Raw genomic sequence first — 22,862 nt, 5'->3', positions numbered from 1 at the left:
AGCAGCGTAACGCAAGTACAGAAATGGCAAACCCAAATAATCCTGCGCTTAGGGATGGACTCCAAAAGGATAACATCAAGAAATTCTTGGAATATGCACGCCTTGCTGCCCTCAAAAGACCGGGGAAGTGCAAGTATACTGAGTAGAAAAAAGCAAAAACAGGGCGCACGGGCCTAGTGCATTACCTTCAAAATGTATTTATTAATGATAAAAGTAGGTATTGTACTCACAAAATGACAATCCAGTCAACGGTACATCATATAGGAACGGCTCGGTCCGATCCGCACTACGTGTGCATCCGTAATGGGAACTCAGGACCACCAACAGGTTGACGCGTTTCGAGGACTTGCCTCTTCCTCAAAGCATGTGGAGAAATGAATGAAGTGTCACTTTTTGCACTTCGAATAAAGTTAACAAAAATAAAAAGCAAACTGTGTGATGTGCTAAAAAGTGCATCACACGGCCCTCTCACTGCAGCACGCAGGCTAAAAAGTGTTTAGATGTGGCCAGTGTAAACAGGTCCTTACATGTTGTCACATGCTAACGCCATTTCTAAAGGAAGACCTCATTGGTGGTTGGCTTCTTCTTCCTTGTTGTGTTCTGGCCCACCAATGACATTGTGTCTAATCTCACATGTGCTAACTTGGTATTGTTCAATAACAAGTCGCCCCAGATCTGGTACACTGCATGTGCGACATTTCCCTGAAAGGCTCTGGTGGCGTAGCCTTCCCAGGATGCATCTGTGATATCAGAGCTATGTCACCATCACTATAGGGAGACTATAGGGAAACCAAGAAGTACAAAAATCTAGAGAGGAGATGTGACATTCTAGGTGACATGTAGAAGTAGAACAGGAATCCAATGCAGCATTCCCCAATGAGAGAGAGGGTGTCAGCAGCTGCACTTGTTGTCGGTTTCCAGTGTGCAGACTGCAGCTTCCTGCAACCTCTACCTACAAAGACTCCGATGACAGGACCATACCATACCATCTCCACACCATCATATTTCTGGTATTCTGCAATCAATTACACACATTCATCAAACAATAAAGCACTCTGTCATGAATGATCCTTCGTACAACACACACTGCACACAGGCTAACAACCGCTATTCATTTACAAAAGTCAAGTGTATAAAAACCATTACAGAGCTCGGCACGTTGTATTGTCCCCGGTACTGAACGTCCTCCCCCCACTCTCCGTCACAGATGCTCAGGCCCGCAGTACCACTCTTGTTCTCTTCTCTCCTCAATATGACCGATGCTCTGCCCTGGGGGCACCTGGGAAATGTAGTCCGTGCTCTACAAACGTCATGCTGGCGTTCGCTGTACTCGTTTCCGGGTTTATTGAACCAATCACAGGCGACCACCTTACACACTGTTGCAGCAGCTGGCATTGTAGCGTTGCTGTTGCAGATAATGGCGGTGTATGTGATTCATTCATAGACAAAGCCTGACGGCCCACTGATACTTGCATGTAGCTGTATGGGGGCGATGTGAACGTTTGTACACGGAGTCCTCACTGACTAGGATTGCCACCTCGACCCTTTATAACCCAACACATAGTAACTACACAGCTTCTGGGGCGAATTTGATACAGATAAGGCACCAAGTGAGTTTAATTGCCACCTTAACTGACAATTGCCCGGTCTTGCCCAAATTAAATTTACGTTCTTTTTTTCCCTGCGAATAGAGCTTTCTTTCTGTAGTATTTGATCACCTGTGCATTTTTATTTTTTGCACTATATATATATATATATATATATATAAGACTGACAATTTTGCAAAAAAAGCCCAAAACAATATTTTTTACTTTTTGCTAGAAAACATCCAATAAAAAAATTTAAAAATCAAATTTCATCATAAATTTAGGCCAAAATGTGTTCTGCTACATGTCTTTGTAAAACAAAAATCCCAATACGTGTAAATTAATTGGTTTATGTGAAAGATATAGTGTTTACAAATGGCGGTATACAAGCTAGGACAAAAAATAGGCACAGGCACTTTGAACTGAGCAGCCCAAAGCCTGGGGACCCTTTCCTCCGAGCCCCGAGGCGGAATGCGAGGGCCTGGTCACAATAGTGACCTTTGCAACCCTGGTAATTCCGCCACTAGAGTCAGTAGCTTTTTATTTAATTTTTCACAATTTTATATTTTATTATTTTTTTAGATTTCTTTGTAGGTGAGAAAGAAAGAGGGACGAAAAGACAGAAAGAGGGAAAGAAAGGAGAGAAACAGGAGACAGTGAGAAAGAAAGAGGGGTATAGAAAGAAAGAAGGAAGGAGGCAAAGAAAAAAGGAGGGAAAGAAGGAAGGATGGAAACAGGACCCAGAGAGAAAGAGAAAGAAAGAGAAACATACAGCAGGAGGGAAAGAAAGAAAGGGGACAAACAAGGGAAAGAAAGAGAGAAAAAGAAAGGTGAGAAACAACAGACAGAGAGAAAGAAAGATATGTATAGAAAGAAAGAAGGAAGCAGACAGAGAGAGAGAGAGAAAAAGAAAAAGCCGTATAGAAGGAGGGTAAGAAAGAAAGGCAGGAGAGAAACAGGAGACAGAGAAGGAAATAAAGAGAGACGTATAGAAAAAGGGAAGAAGGTAAAGAGGGAAGAAGGGAAATATAGAAGGAATGAGGGAAAGAAGGAAAGAAAGAGGAGACAGAGAGTGAAAAAGAGAGATGTATAAAAAAAGAAAGGAGGGAAATAGGAGACAGAGAGGAAGGAAGAAAGAAAAAAAAAGGAAGGAAGAAAAGGAGAGAAACAGGAGACAGAGGAATAAAGAAAAAGAGAAAGAAAGAAAGAGAACTATAAAAAAAGATAGAAAGGTAAAAATTAGAGAAACGGGAGACAGAGAGAAAGAAAGAAAGAAAGAGAAACAGGAGACAGAGAGGAAGAAAAAAGAAAGAAAGAAAGAGAAAAAGAAAGAAAGAGACAGCGAGAGAGCAAAAGAGAGAGAACTATAAAAAAGAAAGAAAGAAAAAAATTAGAGAAATGGGAGACAGAGAGAGAGAAAGAAAGAGAAAAAGAAGGAGAGAGAAAGGAGAGAGCGAGAGAGAGAGAAAGAAAGAGAGCTATAAAAAAAGAAAGAAAGAAAAAAAATAAGAGAAAGAAAGAAAGGAAAGAAACAGGAGACAGAGAGGAAGAAAGAAAGAGAAAAAAGAAAGGAGAGAGAAAGAAAGGAGAGAAACAGGAGACAGAGAAAGAAAGAAAGAAAGAACAAAAGGAGAGAGAAAGAAAGGAGATAAATAGGAGACAGACAGAGAGAAAAAGAAAAAGAGACGTATAGAAGGAGGGTAAGAAAGAAAGGAAGGAGAGAAACAGGAGACAGAGAGAGAGAGAAAGAAAGATATGTATAGAAAGAGGGAAGAAGGTAGAGGAAAGAAGGAATGAGGGAAAGAAAGAAAGAAAGAGCCATGCAAAGCAGTGTGCAGGAGCTGACAGGAAAGAGATCTGTATTGTTCTCGCCCTCCTCGATCACCAGATGCCAGTGATTAATCACTGGTCAGGACCCGGTGATTGACAGCCGAGGCCACAAATAGCAGCACGTGTAGAGCGCACACGCAGCTTGCACACACCCCCTACAAAATGCAAAATCAAGTATATATACATGATTTTGCGCCCCGTGCTGCCTTGTAGCTGTATTACGGCTATAGGGCGGACAGGAAGCCTTTAATCAGCCACAGAACCTGTGTAATCAATATTTGTTCGGTTTTAAAGGGATGAGGCGGCAGCCCTATGGACCGACACCAGTTACCACTGTTGTGGCTGATCAGTAGTACAGCAGTACTGGTATGGTATTAGTCATGAAGCTGTGTATCTGTGTCTCGGGAGGTGGCAGCTCTCCTGTTACCCCTATCATGCAGCTTTAATCCCTGAGAACAGCGAACTGGTTATAATATTCTTCAGAAGGATCAATCAATAGCAGCAGCTCGTTGTTGATGGTGCTAACCCAATCAAGGGTCATTACTAACCTTTTAATCCAGGATTTGTCTAAAAATAGCAGCTCTGTGTTACCAGTGTTAACATTTCTGTAACCTGCACAGGAGCAAAGAAATGAGTTCAGGATGTCTGTGTCTTGTCTTTTAGAATTGGCAAATGTTGATAAAAGAAGCCAGCATAGTAAAACATAAACTTAAAGGGACCTTATGGATTATTCAAAATGATCCATACACATCTGCTACTTAAAGCAAAGTTCCAGTGGATAAAATAAATAAAAGCAGCTACAAAAACTGCTGCTGACGGATACTCACCTGTCCCTCGATCCTGCGGTGTCACCCCCTGCAGTCCGTTTCACTGGCCGTCCAGTGTTCCAGGTAGACCGCGATCAATGGGTTGCCAACCCCTGGTCTAGTCAATCGCAGTGAAAGTGGGAGCGGGTACCTGTCAACTTTGGGTACCTGCTTCCCCCCCCGCTCCCCACAGTTGCCAATACTTAACGGGGAGTAGGGGACCAATCCTTAAAGCGGAACTTCACCTTTTGGGTGGAGCTCCGCTTTAATGACCTTGTTGTCTAATTTTCATTACATTTTTCTTACTGTGTTTTCCTGCTTTCTTGTAATGTGCTCTGTGAGCTCCCGGACTTTTCCTTTGTCCCTCAGTTCCTGTTTGTTTGGAACAAGCAGTGCATGTTAGCTGCGGTTATGTGCAGTGCTCTATGCACAATACAAATTCCATAGTACAGAATCCATCTTGGCACAGTAAGGCAGCCCATATATTGGTCTTTTATATTTTTTTTTTTGTTCAACCAGCGGATTGAAAAAAGATCCAATTCCCCCATCCACACATTCAAGGTGGATAGGGAATCTTTCCTGCTGTGGTATTTTATTCTGACAGCAGGGAGCCTTCCCCACCATCAGAACACAGTGATCAGTGTTGCCGGCTATAGCTGGTGGCACTAATTGTTTGACTTTTTTTTCGTGTACAACCAGCCTATCCATGCATGGATCAAATTTGATCCATGTATGGCCAGTTTAAAGTGGTTGTAAAGGCAGAAGGTTTTTAACCTAATTGCATTCTATGCCTCTAACAGGAAATCAGATCACAGCAGCAAAACATAAATAAATCTGGAGGTGCAATAGAAGGGACTTTACTGGGTTTCTGCCAAAGCTTGCCATAGATAGATCAAAATTTGTCCGTTCCCTGCTGAACCAGACGAATTTTGACAGAAGTCGATCTAATGATTGTTTTCTGTTGAACAGGATGTTGGAAAATGTTTTCCATCAGCAGGCTTCAGCCAATCAGTGCATTCTGACAGTGGAAGATTCCCCACCATTAGAATACAATAGCACAGCAGGGAGGATTCCTCCATCCACCACGCTTGTGGGATAGGGGAATCCAAAAAATGATCTATCTACTGCCAGCCTTATGCAGGCCATACATGGAGCAAATTTCTTTCCTGCAACCACGGGATGCAGTGAAGAAATTTGTTCAATTCCCCCATCAACACAGACAGTGTTGACAGGAAAATCCCTCCCTCTGAGCCATTGCATTCTGTGGTGGGAAGGCGGGGGAAGCCCTCCCCGCTGGAAAAAGACAGTGACAATAATTATTGCTAGTGGCCATAAACGCTTGCCAACCGCGCTATAGCAGAAAGACAGCTATAGCGCGGTTGTCCAGTTCTGGGAGGGCGTCCATAGGCATCCTCCCAGAACGTTTCCCCAGCGGCGAGCACTGATCACATGACAAGATAAAAGGCCAATCACAGCAGGCTTTTACCACATGATCAGCTTTGTCACAGCATGAGTACTGCCAATAACCGGCAAATGTGACAGAGGAGATCTGCACTGATAATCAGGGCACTGATTATAAGTGCCCTGATTATCAGTACCACCCAGCAGTGCCCAGCAGTGCCACCCAGCAGTGCTGCCTGTCAGTGCCCAGAAGTGCCACCCACCGGTGCCGCTAGTCAGTGCCATCAGTCAGTGCCTCCAGTCACTGCTATCATTCAGTGTCGCCAGTCAGTGCCCGTCAGTGCTGCCCATCAGTGCCCATCAGTGACACCCATCAGTGCCCAGCAGTGTCACCCATCAGTGCTGCCCAGCAATGCCGCCTGTCAGCGCCGTCAGTCAGTGCCTCCAGTCAGTGCTATCAGTGTCATCTATCAGTGCCCATCAGTGCCGCCTATCAGTGCCCATCTTCGCTGCCTATCAGTGCATCATCAGTGCCGCCTCATCAGTGCCCAGCAGTGCTGCCTATCAGTGCAGCCTCATCAACGCACATCAGTGAAGGATAAAAATTACCTGTTTGCAAAATGTTATAATAGAAACAAAGAAAACCTTTTTTTTTTTTCAAATGTTTTGCTCTTTTTTTGTTTATAGTGCAAAAAATAAAAACCCCCAGTGGTGACTGAATACCACCAAAAGAAAGTTCTATTTGTGTTAAAAAAACTGATAAAAATGTCATATGGGTACAATGTTGCATGACCGCGCAATTGTCATTCAAAGTGCAACAGCACTGAAAGCTGAAACTTGGCCTAGGCAGGAAGTGGGTAAAAGTACCTGGTAGGCAAGTGGTTCACTGAACTCCAGACACAAAAAAACATTTAAATATATTTCTCAATAGCCACAAAGGACTTAAATGCACGTTGTGTACACCAAACAACTTTACAAACCCAGATATTACCTTGTATCAGTAGCAGTGAGATCATCCCTGTGCTGTCCATAGCCTGTGCTGGAAGCAGAGCTGTGGGAGGAGCCCATGCCTGCAGAAAATCACAGGAGAAGGCGGAAGCAAGACTAGTTACTCTGCACAAGAAGCGAGAGCAGCAGCGACCAGTCGTTATTACAGGAAGATCTGCACAGAGGCCAAATTTCACACTAGATTACTGCACAGATCTGGATGAAATCCACAACACACACCAAGATTCTATTACGAATACCCATGACTTTTGTATTCATACAATGATTACTTATCCTGGAGTTCAGCTTTAAGTAGGAACACTGGATGCTTCAAACAGCTGTCCACATGCCAGCGAGAATACCCTGAGCTATGTGTGCGTGTTACTGTCAAGTATCTGTTGCATTCGATTCACCACAATATTTCAGTATCTGTGATCCCCATTTGCTGTATACACCTGTCACTTTTTCCAGCAGGCAGTGAATACTTTATACAAGTGCTGGCATATAGTCAGAGTGCAATGCTATACACATTACATTTGATTTAAAATAATATTGGCTGACTTGTGATCCCCACTAGTTGCATACACCTGTCAGAGTGCCAGCAGCAATCATCTGTTCTATTGGAGTGCTGGCATTTGAGTTTGACTACACTCTGTCCACACACTGTCCGCATGTCAGCTGAAGGGTTTTTTTTCCCCTCATATCTATCAATAGGCCCATCTACGGCTGGCATTTAATTACTTCTGTCCCTTGCAGAGAGCTCCGCTATTATATTTGACAAGAAAAAGTATTGCGGTTGCAACAATGTATCCATTTGTATCCATTTCGGATATAGATGTTTTTATTTGGATACAAATAGATACATTGTTGCAACCGCAATACTTTTTCATGTCAAATATAATAGCGGACTGGAATTCTTCTTCTTTTTCTTCTACTTTTTCTTCTTCTTGCAGGTCACGGCTCATGTGCAGATTTTTTATCGGTAAAACGATTGGCCGATTTGCCCATCATTGCCAGGAAAATAGGCCGATTGTCAAAATTGGACGTTTTTTTTCCAACTTTACCAATAAAAAAAGTGTGCCAAAACCCCGAAAAATGGCCGACCAATTAACCCACTAACGGTGCAAAAATCGGCCGATTTTGTTTTCGGCCAAAAAATCAGCCGATTTTCGACCCATCTATGGCCTGCATTAGAAGCTGATTTGTTACCATGCACAGCTGCACCAGATTTTGCACTCTCCCGTTTTAGTAAATCAACCCCCAAGTGTATTGATGTTTGATAATTGCTGCACTATGAACCTGGATCTCCTCCCTGTTCTAATGAAAATGCACATGTTTCTTTTAGCTGAGAGTTTGTCTTTGTCTAGATAAGAGAAACTGTGGGGAGATCTTGTGCATGTACTCTGTTGTACTGTTTTGTCTATTTATGTTTCTTTCTTTCATAAATATAGGAAAATCAAAATGTTAGCTGTTTGGAGTGCTGCCTATTATTAATTATAAATTATTATCCCTGGGTCTTTTCTGAGGAAGCCCAAGGTATGGTTCCAGCACCCGTATTCATGCAATTAATCCTTTGTTCACTGATGTTGTGATTTGGGTGTGCATTAGCTTACCGTTTTTTTTACAAATGTATTGATTGCTTCACCCTAGTACTGTTGAGAAACTTCCAGAGCCTAGGGCAGGAAGGGCATGAATATTTACTACCCTCTGACCCTTTTCATTCTGAAGCTAATCTGACACTGGACAATAATATGCACGTTAGCAGTCTGTAAACAGTAGGTATTCAGATATATGAATACTTATGGAAAACTGTATCTGGGACTTGGTCATAAACATGGCAACATCCCAGCAACCACCCCTTGGACCGAATTATTGGTTAGATTGTCTCTGTCAACACCCCCCCCCCTTGATGTGAAGAAAAGTGGAATGCCACCACATTTTCTCACCCTCAACTCCTTTTTTATTTCTCTGTTGTATTGTCATCTCTTCGTCACTTTGTAAAAACTTTGTGGTTTTTTTGTAATATTTCATTTGCCCTATTTTTACCTTTTCATTATTAAACTATATTTTGAAAAGTGTTAAAATTTACTCTAAGGCTCTAATGCAAACTAAAAGAATCCCTGTCTCTTGAAGAGTGCTACTGTATATGATAAATCTCTGAATATACCTGTCTGTGGTGACAGCGTGTGTACAGACATTTATTTTAAAATCACAGGTGGAATTTCTAATGTAGGAGGTCTACAGACAATTCCTTGGACTTCAAGGCTTGGTTTGTGCTCTGACATGCACTGTTAACTGTTGGACCTCATATAAACAGTGATCAGTGGGAACAGGATGCACCAGAGCTCAATTTTGAGTGTCATAGCAAAGGCTGTGAATACTTCTTTCACGTTGTCATTACGGGATATTGTTTGTAGAATGTTGAGGAAAAAATGAATTTAATCTATTTTGGAGTAAGGCTGTAACATAACAAAATGTGGCAAACGTTAAGCGCTGTGAATAATTTCTGCATGCACTGAGAACCTATGAATGCTAACCATAGAAGGAGCTCTGGAAAGTTTCTGTCTGTCTTATGAATTTCTATGCTTGTATATACAGTATATGTGTGTTTATTCTGCAGAAATTCATATAGAAAATTCCAGTTCACATGAAGCCTATCTCTTTCACTTCCATGTGTTCTGCTGTGCTAAGAATAAATCACACATGTTGAAGATGAGGCCCTGGTCCAGGACTAAATTCTTCATGTCTTTCCAGTACTCCTTGATCCTCGTCGAAATCCTGTAACCAGGACCCCAATCTCAGTGTGCTGCACGATACAAAGAGTACACAATGCTTTCATCAAAAGAACAGTAGAAAATGACTCAATGTCAATGTTGGTGAGCTACACAGGTGTCTGAGGAGATGGGCAACCTGTTTCAAAAGAAGCATTCTCCTACTCAAAACTTTGCCTGATAACCTCCTCTTAGTCTCGGTTCACACTACTGCTAACTGAATGTCGCGCAACTTGCAGTGCGTCTTTGCAAGGTGACTTGAGTACTACTTTGAAGTGACTCTGAAGAAACTCTGAAGCAACTTTCATAAAATGCCTGGGTAATCTTCCTGTAATGTCGGATCCAAATCACATCAATATAGATGAGGATCCAACTTGGAGGCAACTTCTATTAAAGTATATGGGCACAAGTTGGATAGAAGTTGCCTTGAAGTAGTACAGCAACCTTTTCTAAAGTAACAGCGACTTCAGTAGTGCTAATTAAGATGACTTACATGGGATTTCACATGTCATGCGGCTTTGAATCTCACAAGTTGGATCCCAGGTCGCAACAGTGTGAACCAAGCCTTATACAGCAGATAACCCTTTCAATGCTAATTTGTTTGCTGACTGAGTGACACAAAGTATTTGCTATGATCTTATCATTTCTAAAGAATTGATTCTATAAATGGGTTAAATTAGTGATAAAATATAACCAAAAATAAATATATAAATACACTGTACAATGTAATATATCATTACTTCATTAATAAATAATAGAAGAATTATGTAATTATTTGAATACCATAATAATAAGGTCATGTAGAAGTTAATGACACTGAATGTAAATATGAAGTTATAGACGAATAATCTAAAGTGCTAGCAGAGGAAATGGAAAATGATACAATGGGATGAGCAAGGAATTAAGTTAGAGGTCATAGAAAAAAAGAAAACATACAAATGGATTTTGAAAAGTTATAAAGTTACAGCTTTGGTTCCCAAAAAAGACTGATTTTGTGCAAAAAACAAAACAATATCAGATGTGATGCAGCATCCACAAAATTTTCCTGTACAACAGGACCATGCCAACCTATATTAATTTTGCCAAAAATCATAAAGGCTGGTCTTTCCAGGAACAGTGGTACGAGAGCCCCTGGCTGGAATATTAAATTGAAACTGACAGTATGCATTATTTCACTTGATACATTTTTATTATTCATTATTAGTATTCATTGATACATTTATATTATGCCAAGCACAAAATGTATGAATTAAAATGAACACAACATTGAATGCATACGCATGTGGTATAAAAATGTTTTATTATTTGTGTCTACATCCCCAATACACAGCAGTATTCTTGTATTATTCTCAGCAGTGTGCATACTGCAACACACTCTCCATAACCCCTACTGTCCATACTACCATGCTAGACTTTCTGACATCCAACACTCTCCTCCAGCCCACACTATATCGTCTTTCAGTCTTTCTCCACCATCTACACTGCATTCTCTGGCAGTTCTTTCGCAGCAGTTTCTTTAGCAGGTTTCTACCACTGTCCACACTCCACCCCAAATGTGTCTGGCCTACAATACTGTCTGTTGCATTCAGCACTACACATCTTCTGATGTCCTGTCTTTTGTACAGTACACAAGCTTTGAGTCCTGTGGCTTCTGCCTTGTCCCTGCTTTTGTCATCAAGTGTCCCTGGCATTCTCTGCTGCACATGCTCCATGGCACTATCCTTTACAAGGTTTGTCTCCGCAGAACATTCTCCAGCAGATCTTACCTGATTTTTCACAAAGCATGTGTTAAGCCAACCACCCTTTTTGCTGTATGTCAGATGTATGTGCGGTGCAAACACTGAATGACAATTTCACACAATTTCATCAGAAGAATGGATATGAACTGGCTTTCCTTCTTCAGGAGAGACAACCAACCTATGACTGGTTCCTCTGCATGGACTTTCAGTGGAATCGTTGCCATTGCCACTCCTCCCTCAGCAACAATTCATTCTTCCTCTGCTTTCCTTGATCAGCTCCTTTTCTACTTCTCCCCCAGCCACAATCACCTTCCCATTTATTACATAACCATGCTTAGCCCCACTACCTTAAGTGGGTCATGGTGAACCTTCTCTATTCCTCCTGTCCTTAATTATGCTCTCTCTATCTCTTTCTTACTACCCCAGGTACTTGATTAGATCATGCTTTTTCTTTTACCCCCCATTCAGCTCATATGCTGCCATTTTTGACTCTTTTAATGCTCTATGGGCAGTTGTCACTCTTTTTCCCCTCCACCACACTCATGAACAGCTTCAGAATAGCATTACAGTCCTTGAAGACACAATATGGACAACATTACAGACACAGTATAGCTTCTCTAGCTGAAAATCACACACACCAGTAATGTAAAGTTAAACTTTGTTGTTCCTGTTTCAGAAACAATTGAGTACTGATGTGATACTTTTTTATTTGCACTAAGATACAATTTTGAGGACAAGCTTTCAGGGTATGTCCCCTTCTTCAAGGTCCAGGCAGCACTACTACAAAGTCTTAGCATAATGTTAGGAGACATGTTGAAAGGGGGAGGAAAAAAAATAAAACAGAAAGAAACACACACAAACAGATGTACACAGCAATGGTTAAAAGACTAGGATTAGACTGAAGATAAGACACAGCAGAAGCAAATACTGAGGGGGGGACAACACTCACAGAGGGGTCATAAAACTGTTGGATAATGAGTGAGGAATCCCATATCCAAATTGAGGCCGTTATCTCCTGTGTCAAATAGAATTATCATTCTTAGTTCAAATGTTTTCCTTTCCTGAATAGATTTGAAATTCCCTTTAAGAACTAAAACATTGAGGTCTTCCATAGTGTGGTCTGGTTGTGCGAAATGGTGTCCCACAGGTGTGCAAGAGTCATCTTCTTTATGTTCCTTGATGGTATGTCTGTGCAAATTCATCCTTGTTTGCAACTTCTGTCCTGTTTCGCCAACATAAGATCCTTTGCTACATTTTATGCACTGGATAAGGTACACAACATTACTGGAGGTGCAGCTGTATGATCCGGAAATACTGCAGATCCCTTTTGAGTGTCTGACACTTTTTGATGGATTGATTTGGTTGCACAGTTTGCAGTGTTTTTTATTGCAGGGTTTGCTTCCATTATTTGTGACATCTTGATCAGAAGGAAGTTTCCTACTGATTAGTTTATTTCTGAGGTTGGGGGGTTGTCTGAAAGCCAGTATTGGGGGTTGCTGAAATATTTCTTTCAGAGTTCCATCCTCTGTAAAGATGGGTTGTAAATCTTTGATTTTTTTCTTATCCCTTCTAGTACTGGGTTGTATGTGGTTACTAGAGGTACACGGTTGTTTGTTTTTTTCTCTTTGTACTGAAGTAGATTTTCTCTTCGGGTTCTCAAGGCTGTGTTTATGCTGGTGTTGATAGTTTTGTCCTTGTAACCTTTCTTATGGAAGGTGTCTGCTAGTGTCCCGAGATGTTTATCTCTGTCTCTTGGGTCAGAACATATTCGGTGGTATCTAATGGCCTGACTGTGTATGATGGCACGTTTCGTGTGTGGGGGGTGTAAGCTAGAACTGTGGAGGTAGTTGCATCTGTCAGTGGGTTTCCTGTATATTGAGGTGTGAAGCGTATCATCCCTGATGTATACTGTGGTGTCTAGGAAGTTGACGTATGTGTTTGAGTATTCCATTTTTAGTTTGATTGATGGATGAAAAGTGTTGATCAGTGAGTAAAATTGTTTTAGGTTTTCTTCATCTTTTGTCCATACGATGAAAATATCATCAATATAGCGATAGTGTCTGTATGGTTTTTGTTCCATGCTAGTCAGGAATTTTTCCTCCAGGTCAGACATAAATAAATTGGCATATTGGGGTGCCATTTTACTTCCCATCGCAGTACCCATACATTGAAGATATATGTCTTTATTGAAAGCAAAGTAGTTGTGTGTAAGTATGAATTCAATGAGCTGTGTAACATCCTCAGCAGTGTATTTGTGGTTTGGTGGTTTGGTTTGTTCCTGTTTGTTGTGGGGTTCAGTTGGGAAGCTAGGAAATGGTACAGTTGCAAAATTCTCCAAAAGTCTAACAGGGTGTATATGGGATCTTCATGCTTGTAAGCAGGTTGAAATGCTGATTAGTCAGACCCAGCATGTAATCTTCAGATGCTTCACAGAGCTGCTGCTGCAGCTGCCAGAGAGGGCCTTGCCTGCCTCTAGGAACCTTCACATGTAGGGGGATTGCTGGAACCTGCAGTCCACCCTGAAGATCACAGTTCTGGAGATCTGACACTATGGACTTTTCTTTGTCATGGACTTCACCTGTGCAGGTATGTTGGCGCAGGTACAGCCTGAGTTAGGCATTAGAGTTGTTAGGGAAAGACTGCTGTTCTGTATAGCATCATTGTGTATAGTAGGGAGCCATTTATTCGGCATTCTCTGCAGTTGCACCCTTATCAATAAAGAACATGAAGTGTCTCATGTTTGTTAAGAATAAAGATTTCCCATAAACCACTGCAGGCTTTTCAGCTTCTGGAAGACCACAAGTGAAGGTCTCCTCCATTCTCCCTTTGATGCGCATATGCCTATAAGTTATTTTATTGTGTTTGTAAGAAACATATTCATTGTATGCATTTGTAAAGAGACATGTACAAGCGTATTGTAATTTTTATGTGATTGTTTTGCAATTTTACAGAACTATTCACAGAAGCAAATTTAGTTTTTGAATGAAACACAGTGCTGCTTCTGTCAGTTTTGTTAGCTAGCTGTTAGGTAACTGTTAGTAGGACAGCACAACTGCAATCTCTTGAAGCTGTAATGTTTGGAACTTTCAGTAAAGCTTTTAAAACTATTCTTTGCCAAGTTTGAAATTACTAAAGAGGCATAATGCAAGTACAAGGCACCACACATAGTCTACAATGTAGATCACACTGGGGTATGAAGAAACAATGGTTACCAAGGGTAACAAAGTTTTCACAAGCAGCCTGTTTTGAAGCATGTGCCTGTGACAGGTGGGACAGCCTTTTGCAGCGAGGGAGATGTCATCACTCTCTCTGTGAGTGGTCCATCTCACATAACAACAGGAGCAGATCAGCGCCACAGAAGTCATCAGCCTGTTCACAGATACAGAAGAGTTAAGTGAGTGCACACATGAAGTCAGTGCTGGATGCACTGTGGGGCTCCATTCCGTTACCAGGAGTGAGGTGGTGGTGATACACTGGACAAGTGGAGAGGGCATTGGCTCTGGTGTCTCTCCTAAATGCACTGCAGTGATGTATGTTTCATCGAGAGAGTTTATTAGAGTTGCGTTGTCTGTTCCAGTAAAGGTACCCCGTGTGTAAGGCAGTGATCCTAACCTAAGTGGCTAGCATAGCCCAGAAGAACGCACCCTGGGGTAGGACTTTCATGTCACCCATATTTGGTGCTCAATGAGAAGGAGATCATAGAGAACGTGCCACCTATCTACTACCGCACACCCCCAACTTATATGCTGGTCCTGCATGGTTGGCCAAGTGGAGGTCAGTGGGACATGGGCAGTAAATTTCCATTAGAGACTGAAAACCTGTCAAAGACATCCCTAGGTGGAAATTTCAGGCTTCGAAGAATGAGAGCATAGGCAAGGCTGATGGGGATATTTCCCATTGTGAGCTGTGAGGCATATATATATATATATATAAATATTTTTGATATTTAATATTTTTATACTGCTATTATGCTTCTTATAGGGTGATCACATATATGCACTGTTGGGTCAATAATGCGACTTCAAGACCAGTTTAACTCTGTCTTCCCCTTTGATCACTTTTAGTGTGATGACTCATTTGTCCAAATAGTACATGTCCAGCTAAAATATTGTCTGGGTCGAAAATTATATCATTACGTTGATTAAATCATAGGACAAAAAACATTAACTAGCGTACAAAAGGCACACATTAGTTCATGGAATTTGTGGAAATTTTGGATAATGTTGAATAATGTAACCATTGGCCCAAAGGTCTCTGGGCTTATTTAAGTAGTGTTTAAATTGATCACTCGTTTACACCGCTGCCATAGGTGAGCTGTTTGAGGTTTCTGCTGTATATTGTTGTAAAACACTGAAAATATTGACTGGATATTTTACAGAAATACAAAAATATGTAACAAAAAAGATGCATAGTATACCCTATTATTGCACTCCCCCTATGGTAGCTGCTTTGTCTTACCTCCTGCAGTAACTGAATCTTGTTCTCTAGTAGCTTTTGAATCTGCTCTGCATCTTCCAGCTTCTGCCTACATGGTTCATGCAGTTGTGGGTCATTGTGGCTTGTTGTGTTTTCAGCAGCACTCCTGAAGTATAACACAAATGTATTAATTAAAAGAAACCTTGGTGTTTCAGAAACATTAAAAGGTCACTCTGCATGGTACACATTGACAATTTACCCCTACCATCTTCTTTTATGTGTTTCCCTAGTACTTGGCTCTACTCCCCAAGGACCTGGAAGCTTACTTCTACTTTTGTATGTGGAGACTTAAAGGATAAGTGCACTTTTAAACAAAATGCTTGTATACTCACAGTCCAAAGCTGACCTAACCTTCCCCTCCCCTTATGCATACTTACCTTGCAATCATGCCTGCCATCCTTTCATCAGCAGATCTTCAATGCACTAACGAGTGCCTGCACAGCAGCTTCTCATAAGCTTCTATAAGGTAATATCTCCTGATATGAGATTTGAAAATACTTGGTCTCAACAGGAGTTGTTGGCAGGTTTCCCAAAAGACAAAACAGCATTTTTAACACTTGATGGTCTTTTCCACTAAGCTAGCATGCCCATTGCCCTCCAAGGAACTTCTAGAATGTTACAGAGGATGATGGACAATTTCCTCAGCCCCATCAGCATTTTGCCATTGCCTGCCTAGACAATGTGGTAATATTTGGCAGTGACGGAAAAAGTCATATCTTTAGAGTACATCACATATAGCATTCCATTCATAAGGTAGAGTTAATGGTGAACTCAAAGAAAAGTGCCATTTGCCAAGACAAAGTATACCTTGGGTGAGGTGTCAGCCACCTGCTAATATGTCACTTCTGTCTCATTTACTGACTAAAAAGAGTTTACAGTATTTCCTTATGCATTTGAAGGTTTAATTTTCAGTTGCCTGGAATGCACCTTTGAAGCAAAGCTACAGTTTTCTGTAATAAATAAGACCAATGAGCTCAATCCAGGCAAGCAAAGAAATCCAACGTTGAAATACATATATGTGAGATTATTTACCTGCCAAAAGAGTGTGGTGATCTGACTTTTCTGTACAGCAGTTAAAGTGTTACAAAACCCACAACAGAAAAATCAGTCTGTGTATGTAGTAAAGCATGTTTGTTATACTCACTGTAGAATCTAAGGGGTTAATCCTCTGCATTGTGTAAAACAGCAGTTTGATCCTGTCCTCTCTGATCCACCCCTTCTTCTATGGCCCCAATCTATCTTCTGATAGTACAGAGCCCTAAGAGGCACTCTTCACATCAGTTTGGTGTGTATTGCTAGAGGGTGCATGTGATCGGCACAGGGTCAATCATTGCTGTCCAGACAGAGGGTCAGGGGTCATGCAGCCTCATAGGACAGTCAAAGGAGAATGAAAACTCCTTCTATAAGATTAACTAGCACTCAGTGGGACACTGATAGAAGTCACAAGACTATATACTGCTGAAGAGAAAAGGTATTTAGCAGTTTATATTTACTAAAATAATTGAATTTCCATGTTCTGTGTACTGTGGAAAACCAGATATAGTGAATGCAGGGTCCTGGGTTTAGTAACACTTTAAGCAATACAACCCAGTCAACTACTTGCCATCTGCCTTTGACTGGACAATGAAGGCGCACCATCAGCAGATTGAGGAACTCATCTCTTTGTCCTCTTCTCCTTTGATGACATTCATTGTCATCATTTGACCAATGTAATACCCCTAATTGGCTTCTAGTACTTCCCCTCTCTCTCCATGTGTGTGTTCTAGTGTACAATGGATTACAAAAGGATGCTTTTAAGGCATATTTAGGTATTTCCATTCAAAAACCTCCCATCACCCCACTGAGTGGCATTAAATAAAATACCCATGGTAGTGTTTTATCATTGTATTTATTGTAGGAGTTCATTTTTGCTTTATTCGCACCCTATGCACTATTATAATAATAGACAAAACATTTCCACTCCAGTGCACCACAAGGCACATGCTATGCATTGTCATGCCCTGCAATAAAGAAAAAGATCAGGTGCATTTTGTAGTGCATTATGCTGTGCTGGCAGCCAATTCATAACCAATGGACTGTTCTAAAGCATAACACATTGCATTAGCACAATGCAGTCTAAATGGGCCATTTGAAAAAAAAGTACATTTTAAAATGAGAAAAATCATCAGTTACAGTTGCAAGAAAAAGTATGTGAACCCCTTGGGATTACGTGGAGTTTTGCATGAATTGGGCATAAAATGTGCTCTGAACGTCATCTAAGTCACAATAGAAGAACACAGTCTGCTGAACATAATACTACACAAACATTAGATGTTGCCATGGTTTAATTGCACATAACATGTAAACATTCACAGTGCAGGGAGGAAAAAGTATGTGAACCTTTGGACTTAATAACTGGTTGACCCTCCTTTGGCAGCAATAACCTCAATCAAACGTTTCCTGTAGTTGCAGATCAGACCTGCACAACGATCTGGAGTAATTTTGGACCACTCCTCTTCACAAAACTGTTTCAGTGTAGCAATATTCTTGGGATGTCTGGTGTGAATCGCTCTCTTAAGGTCATGCCACAGCATTTCAATTGGGTTGAGGTCAGGACTCTGACTGGGCCACTCCAGAAGGCGTATTCTGAGCTGTTGCAGCCATTGTTTTCTTGAATTACTTGTATGCTTTGGGTCATTGTCATGTTGCATCACCCATCCTCTGCGGAGCTTCAGTTGGCGGACAGATGGTCGTACGTTTTCCTTCAAAATGTCTTGATAAACTCTGGAATTCATTTTCCCATCAATGACAACAATCCGTTCAGGCCCTGAGGCAGAAAAGCAGCCCCAAACCATGATGCTCCCTCCGCCATGTTTTACAGTGGGGATGAGGTTTTGATGTTGGTGTGCTGTGCCTTTTTTTTCTCCACACATAGTGTTATGTCTTCTTCCCAAACAACTCAATCTTGGTTTCATCTGTCCACAGTATATTTTGCCAGTAGTGCTGTGGAACATCCAGGTGCTCTTTTGCAAACTTCAAACGTGCTGCAATATTTTTTTTGGACAGCAATGGCTTCCTCCGTGGTGTCCTCCCATGTATTCCATTCTTGTTTAATGTTTTCCTTATTGTAGATGTGTGAACAAAAATGTTAGCATGTGCCAGAGATTTCTGTAGGTCTATAGCTGACACTCTGGGATTCTTCTTTACCTCATGCAGCATTCTGCACTGTGCTCTTGCAGTCATTTTTACAGGACGACCGCGCCTAGGGAGAGTAGCAAAAGTGCTAAACTTTCTCCATTTGTAGACAGTCTGTCTTATTGTGGACACATGAACATCAAGGCTCAAGGAGATACTTTTGTAACCCTTTCCAGCTTCATGCAAGTCAACAATTTTTGATCGTGGGTCTTCTGAGAGCTCTTTTCTGTGAGGCATGGTTCACATCAGACAGTGCTTCTTGAAACCAGTAAACCCAAAACAGGTGTGTGTTTTTTAAGGGCAGGACAGCTGTCAGCAACACATCCAATATCATCACACTGATTGGAGTCAAGGTTGGCTCACTCCTGGCTCCAATTAGCTCTGGGAGAAGTCATTAAGCTAGGGCCTCACATACCTTTTCCTCCCTGCACTGTGAATCTTTACATGTTATGTGCAATTAAACCATGGCAACATCTAATGTTTGTGTAATATTATGTTCAGCAGACTGTGTTCTTCTATTGTTGTGACTTAGATGACGTTCAGAGCACATTTTATGCCCAATTCATGCAAAACTCCACGTAATCCCACGGGGTTCACATACTTTTTCTTGCAACTGTACATAGACATAAAAAAAAACTTCCAGTGGTGGCAGAAAATAAAAAAAAATTAAACATCCTATTTGCTGGAGAGCACCAGGTGTAAAACCTCAGGAAACCACATTGGCTCACTGGCTGTGCTTGACAGCTGCTGTCTCAGCCAAGGAGGAGGGAGGCAGAGTCCCCGAGAGGTAAGTATTAGGGGGACTGCTGCACAGAGAAGGTTTTTTACCTTCATGCATAAAATGAAAACCTTGAACCTTTAAAAATACTTTAAATTGTGGATTGTGGATTTCTCTGCCCCTACTCTTGTTCAAATGTCCATGTTTTATCTCCTGATAAAACAGACTGAACCCATAGCCATTCTTCACATGCTCAGTTTAGTGCATATTGCTAGAGAGGTTTTTTTTTTCTTGAGGGAGTGCATGTGATCAGCACAGGGCAATCAGCACTGTCCAGACAGAGGTCAGGGGTTATGCAGCCTCATAGGACAGGCAGAGGAGAATGAAAACTCCTCCTACAAGCTTTAACTAGTGCTCAGCTGGACACTGATAGAAGTCACAAGACTGCTACATACTGCTGATGAGAAAAGGTATTTAGCAGTTTAAATTTACTAAAATAATTGCATTACCATGTTCTGTGTACTGTGGGAGACCAGATATAGTGAATGCAGGGTCCTGGGTTTAGTAACACTTTAATATCATTTTGCAACCATGAACAGTAACACTGTCTCTGTTAAAATGGCTTCATGGTACCTGATAACCTGGTGGTATTGTCTCTAGGTCTTGCAGTGTGACACCAATCTGTATCTACTAACCTGACACTGATCTGGCTTATGTATTGCAGTACTGCTATGGCTCGCATGACAGTACAACTGTTCTGGTGACATAACACAAGATGGGAGCCATGTAACCACGCTTAAATTCTGGCTCTGATCCTTTAGCAGTATTTCTTTCTGGGTATTTGTAATAATAAAAATGTCCCCTCCCATGCAACTTTATAGAAACAGTTCATATCTAGTAGTAATCTAGTACTAACTGAAATCAGCCAGCAATAGATCATTATAACAGTAACAGTAAGAGGACAGAGCTGCATCAGCTCTTTTCTGGCCTCCTGAATAAGGAGAAATGCATTGCTTGGCATTGTGTTTATAGTCCTCTGAAACTAAGAGCTTTCATGGAGTGCTCTGTAATAGGAGTAAAAGCCCAGAGCCGTTACTGACAGCTTACAGTTCCACCACTAAAGACTGCCAGTGCAGTCCTGTGCTTGTTGGGCACCAGGGCTTTAAAGTGGTAGTAAACCCACTTTGTATATTTTTACCTGCAGATAAGCTAATAATAAAGCTTACCTGTAGGTAAAATGAATATCTCCTAAATGTATACTGTTTAGGAGATATTCAGGTTTTTTTGCAGATGGCGCATGCACTCTGAAGGAATGGCCGTTCCTTCAAAGCAATGTGCTGTGTCCCAAGACCCCCGTGCACATGCGTGGCAGTGACGTCATCACGGCCCAGCCAGTCAGTTGGCCGGAGCTGGCAAACCCAGAAGGAAGACCAGGTAAAGATGGAAGCCTCTACAGTGGTGACAGCATGCCACTGGAGGGATTCATTTTAAGGTAAGTTTTACATGATGCGCTCATATGCGATGTATACTAGCACTTTATGTCTTTACCTTGCAGGGGATTGTTTTTTTTTTTTTAATCGACGTGGTTTACTACTGCTTTAAGCCATGCATTTGATTCTTCACATTCCCTCTGTCTTTCCTGTACTGTACATGCACACAATATGCTAGTCCTTCCTTTCAACTTACACCCTAGATCTCTAAATTCATCTGTATTTTAAACCTACAGTACATGCATGCACCTGTTGATATATATATATGACTTTCAATTAAATAGTTATGACAATTCATATACAGTATATTCACAGAGAAATCTGTCATTACTAACATACCAAGCCTCATCCAAAAGCTGTTGTTTCTCTTGAAGTTCTTTCCTCAAGCTCTCCACTTCCACTCTGAGCTTGATAGTCTGTGGATGAGAAAAGCTCAATTAGTATAAAATAGCATTTCCGCAAAATTTCTTTGACTTAGAATAAACTGTTATCAGTTTGTGTGATATTAAAGAACATTAATCATAAGAGAGACATGTGGTCTAAGATTGGTGGCCCCATCCAATGCTTGTGAATGACAAACCTTTAACAAAATGCGCAGCAACTAAAAGTCAGGGACAAGTCAGAATTCCTTATCTCTAAGGTTGTTTTGGGTTAGTGATCCAAGACATTGAAATATCTGCATGAAAGTCAGAAAACTCATCAGCATTAATTATCAGCAATGGCATTCTCTATTTTACTTTCATGAAAGGATTTATTTAATTTACCATCTTAAGCATGATCACTGCTTAAACAAGTGTGTAAAAAAAGTGTGTAAAATGTTTTTCATCTGCATGGAAACCTACAGGAGATCCAGCTGGTTTGGTCTAAGCTAGGAAACAGTGGATTCGCTCACTTGAAATATGCCTCTCATGTATCACTGTCCTTGTGTAGCACAGACCCCAGATCCCAGACTGGGCTGGCTGATTTATCGCAGGTTCCAGTCCCTGGGAGGCACATGGCAGCCAGACATGTGCCAGGCACACAGCAGTTAACCGTCTCTAAACTGCTGGAGTGGACTGTGCCCTCACCAGAGTTTACTTGTGCCCCCCTAGGCAGGACACCCCATGGATAATGTGCCTGGTAGCTGAGCTCCTCTCCCTTTATCCACACTCAGAACAAGGAAGGGAAGGGCATCCTGGAGCAAGGAAGTAAAGTGAAGTGACAGCGGTTGTGCTCTCCCCCTCCTGTCATTCCATACTGCAGGTAATACTGGATTCAAGGGGTTGGACACGGTATGATTACCGCCCCCTATGTCCTCTAAAGACTGCTCATCTTCCGGCAGCAGCAAATGTGGCTGGGGGGCAGTAATCATGTACAGTCTGATCTATGGGTCCTGTTTCATGTGCTGCATGGAGGAGTACTGGTATGACAGGAGGGGTAAAGCACAGCTCACAACCTCTTCTCCCCTGCAGCAATTTCCCACCTGTAAGTTTGAAGGCTGGGGGTGGATCTTACAGGTGGGGGAATTGTACTGAGACCACAGTGAAAGGAGGGGAAGGGGTAAGAATCATTTGTACTTGGGTTGGGATGAAACGTTTGTGGAGGAGGAGAGATGGTGATGATTATATATGCTGGGAAGGGTAATTTGGGGGGGAGAGGATTGAGCTCTCCCAAATAGTGGCAAAGACAATCTCTGAGATCTTTTAGGCTTGTACTCACTGTGCTCTGTGTACTTTAATGCTTTTTTGCAGTACCAGCCAGTCTCTGTACTGGGTGCCTCCAGGTTAGATCTTCTGTGGATTTCCCGAACTCTTCTTCAGAGACTCTGGATGTGGATCACCTAGCTCTAGCTGAAGCTGGGATCCAGATAAACTTCTTCTAAGCTGCAGCTCTCAGCCTAGAGGG

The 22,862-nt window shown here is 41.6% G+C and overlaps 1 protein-coding gene across 4 annotated transcripts in view; it reads right to left on the bottom strand.

Annotated features, from left to right (window-relative positions):
* Window positions 1–22,862, bottom strand: part of LOC149449887 (myomegalin-like) — a 415,368-nt gene that overhangs the window by 368,739 nt on the left and 23,767 nt on the right. For 3 of the 4 annotated variants that reach the window (XM_089692639.1, XM_089692640.1, XM_089692641.1), the window contains exon 1: window positions 1,147–1,275. Coding sequence is in view for 1 of the 4 variants with exons in the window: in XM_089692642.1 (XP_089548768.1) it covers window positions 15,579–15,702; window positions 21,318–21,394 (201 nt within the window). In the remaining 3 variants the exon portion in view is untranslated. Of the gene's footprint in view, window positions 1–1,146; window positions 1,276–15,578; window positions 15,703–21,317; window positions 21,395–22,862 lie in introns of those variants that run through there. The other variant, XM_089692642.1, reaches the window with a different exon arrangement.

Source organism: Staurois parvus, unplaced genomic scaffold (assembly GCF_062004578.1).
Source record: "Staurois parvus isolate SC_StPar_1 unplaced genomic scaffold, SC_StPar_1.0 ptg000597l, whole genome shotgun sequence".
NCBI classification, from domain to species: domain Eukaryota; kingdom Metazoa; phylum Chordata; class Amphibia; order Anura; family Ranidae; genus Staurois; species Staurois parvus.
The sequence above is the reverse complement of the archived record's forward strand: the minus strand, read 5'-3'. Positions and strand labels throughout refer to the sequence as shown.